The sequence below is a fragment of the Rattus norvegicus genome, chromosome 2 (genome assembly GCF_036323735.1).
Source record: "Rattus norvegicus strain BN/NHsdMcwi chromosome 2, GRCr8, whole genome shotgun sequence".
Lineage (NCBI taxonomy): Eukaryota > Metazoa > Chordata > Mammalia > Rodentia > Muridae > Rattus > Rattus norvegicus.
The window spans coordinates 193675090-193678203 of record NC_086020.1 but is presented as its reverse complement, the minus strand read 5'-3'; the positions used below and the strand labels follow the sequence as shown (position 1 = coordinate 193678203).

Genomic DNA, 3114 nt, shown 5'->3' with positions numbered 1-3114 from the left:
TTTAAATAATGGGGTGGGGGTGGGGTCTGGGACAGGATTTGGTCTGGGACTTGCTGTAATAATAATAGAGTAAGAGAAGAAGACAAAGGGTGAGCTAAGGGAGGTACCCCCAACTTTGTTGTTTGCACAGCGGAGTAAACGAAAGGGTAGAGAAAGGGAAAACTCGGAACAACTGTAGCTTTATGGCTGACACAACCAGCTCCCAGCGATAGCTAACACAACTGCGTAGCATGTAAACCATATAGTATTTCTCTCTGTGGTTTCTCGCTTCCTTATTAACCTTTTTCTTGTCGAGGGCCTATCTGCCAGTCATAGTTTTAGATGTTGAAGACAATGAGAACAGGAGGTAGAACTTGTCAGACGATTTTAGGGTGAGACTTCTCCCATCCCATCCCCCCAAAAAACCCACAAGCAATTATGAACTTGTTCTTGGCCAGGGGTAGGCATATTAATTCAACTCTTAGATGATGTTACAACCTCACTCTTGAGAGGGTAATGTTAAGAGGCAACAGGAATTAGTAGACTCCGCAGAGGCCATTGAGGACAAACATATACCTCATAGTTGACTTTGAGCCCCAGCCTCTGCTACCCTGGCAACACTAGAAAGGGAAGCATCCGTTTTGCTCCCTCCTTAAGATTTAAAACACCACTTGAGAAGGTGACAATTGAGGCCCACCTGCTTCCTGGAACAACATCTGAGGGGTTTTTGTATGAAATATTGAATTTATCGATCTTTGGAGAAATGCGATACACTGTCACTGTACTACAACGGAGCCACTAGTCATGTCACTTCATCAACGTTGGCTCATTTTCATGGTGCTTCAGCTCTTTCTGCACAGACTTAAGAGAAAGGCTTTTTGAAAAGTTTGCAAGTTCTTTCTGTATATTTACAAAAGCCCTGTTCATTCTGTTGACTTTTTCATGATTCATAATGTTTATCTTCTTAAGATTAGTAGTAACTGGTTTTGCCTTGTTTTTAGCCTTGAAAGTTTTGTGGCTGGCTATATGAAATACATTCCTGGACTTCTCCCCTTTTAGTTTGTTCTTGGCCATTGTCAAAGTTCACGAGGCTGTGCAGGGTCACAGTGATGTCATCCACAAGCTCGGGACATCTGAGTTCTAACTCTGCTTCCACTCATGACGTTCTTTTCTGTTCCGAAGATTACACAACAGATTGTTGTCTCCTCCCTTAAGGCCTCATCCAGCTGGGCCTGTCAATCTCCTGTCTAAGAGATCCCCTCTCACAAAGGCTCCTTGACTTAAAGATACACTAAGGAGGTGGGAGGAATAATTACAAACCCCTTAATGAGAGCAGTTAAGCTAAAAAAGACTGGAAACCTTTGTTAATCCGGCATTCATTTAATGAACAGAGCATGCTCAAGGAAAGCCCACAACGTACAAATGTGGAGCAGGCAGGTACTCTGTAAATGTCCCATAAAGAGAATTTCACCTCTTAGCCCTGAGTTTTGGGGCTTTTCCCTCAGGTCACCAGTCCACTCCTATTCTTGGAAATGCTTTCTTTCACTTTCTTAATAAGCTGTCTCTTTTCCTGACCACTTAGAGCTTCTCACTCTCTAACACTTCCCCAGCGACCCCGGTCACACCAATACCCACTGATCTCCAGAGCTGCCTGACTGCCTGCTTGCTTGGACCTTCATTTAAAAGATGGGTCTTTCTCCCTTCATTTTCTTCATCTCCTTCCCTCCAGCAGCTGCCAAGACTGTCCAGCTTGCCTGCCCTGTGGTCTTCCTTTCAAACGCTAATAAAAATGTTCTTCAGCTTCCTTCAGAGTCTGTTTTGGAATTATTTTATTAATGAGGCTAAGAATCCACAAAGGGATCCCAGGTAACAAGGGTCGGTAGTGGAGGAACACAAAAACAATAGCCAGGAATAGGACATCTGACATCTTAAAAACGGTGCCAGGGCCTGCCCCCTGAGACAGTAACTGAGAGGCCATGTTTGTGGCTGTGTGGAGGATGGGCTCTCTGACTGAGGTCGTGGTATGATGTAATCCCCTCACACAGGCAGCATGGCTAAGTGATGAGTCAAAAGAGAAGGAAGATATGGGATGGAGAGTGACAAGGGAAGGATCGGCTATGGTTACACGTGCCACTGTAATAATGCCAGATTCCACTCCGGGAGAATCAGAAAGCCAGTACAGGTTGAGGGCAAAGTGTATTGATATGACTTGCATTTTAATTTTTTTCCTCTAAAAAGTGTTTATGTCTATTGTCTCCCGTGTATAAGGGTTTTGCCTGCATGTACATGTGTGTATCACATGCATGCTCAGTGCCCACGTAGGCCAGAACAGGGCATCGGATCCACGGAACGGAAGGCACAGACAGTTGTGATCAGTCGTGTGGGTGCTGGGAATGGAATGAGGTCCCCCGCCCCGAACCATCTCTCTAGGGCACAGCTTGCATTTTCAACAGGCTTTCTGTCAACTGTGTCAGAGTGAAAGGTGAAGAGGGCAAAGCCAGAAGGAAAGCTTCAGTTTGGAGGCCATGCCAGCAGCACAGGTGGGGATGTCAGAGAGGCCAGGACCCTGGCAGCGCTGTCAGTGAGAAGCAGCAAGTTCTAGAAGTATCAGCAGGGTTCCAGAGAATTTGAGATGGGAATGTAGGAGACCGAGATGACAAGAATGTCGCAGAGCTGTCACTAAAGTATGAAAAAGACAGAACAGCAAGGGGATCAAGTTTACAGGAACTGAGCTTTGTTTTTGATTTTTGCCATCATTGCTGTTTGTTTCTTTTTGGGGTCTGGGAGTCTTACTCAGTACCCTGGGCTAGCGTGGAACTCATTATGTAGCCCAGACTTGCCTCAACTTCACATCAATCCTCTGGCTTTAGCCTTCTGAGTGGGACTGAGGTGTGAGCCGCCATGACTAGCAAAACCTGCTCATTTTTGACATTGTTTATGTGAAGATGCCCTCGTGGGTATCCAAGTGAACTTTTTAAAAAGTGGCTGAATGCACATGTCTGGAGTTCAGGAAAGAGGTCTGAGCTACAACTTGGTCATCAGCATCCCTGCTCAAAGCCTTGAAACTAGGGGGATACCACTCACCAACATCAGTGATTGGGGTGTCCTGGGATGTGGTTCATGGTGGGGACTAAC

At 45.7% G+C, this 3114-nt stretch overlaps 1 protein-coding gene across 1 annotated transcript; it reads right to left on the bottom strand.

Annotated features, from left to right (window-relative positions):
• Positions 1-786: 786 nt before the first annotated feature.
• Rbisl2 (ribosomal biogenesis factor like 2) lies at positions 787-1073 on the bottom strand. The gene has a single exon (XM_039103348.1). It carries the CDS (start codon positions 1051-1053, stop codon positions 787-789), a length of 267 nt encoding a protein of 88 aa, XP_038959276.1. The 5' UTR covers positions 1054-1073.
• Positions 1074-3114: the final 2041 nt, after the last annotated feature.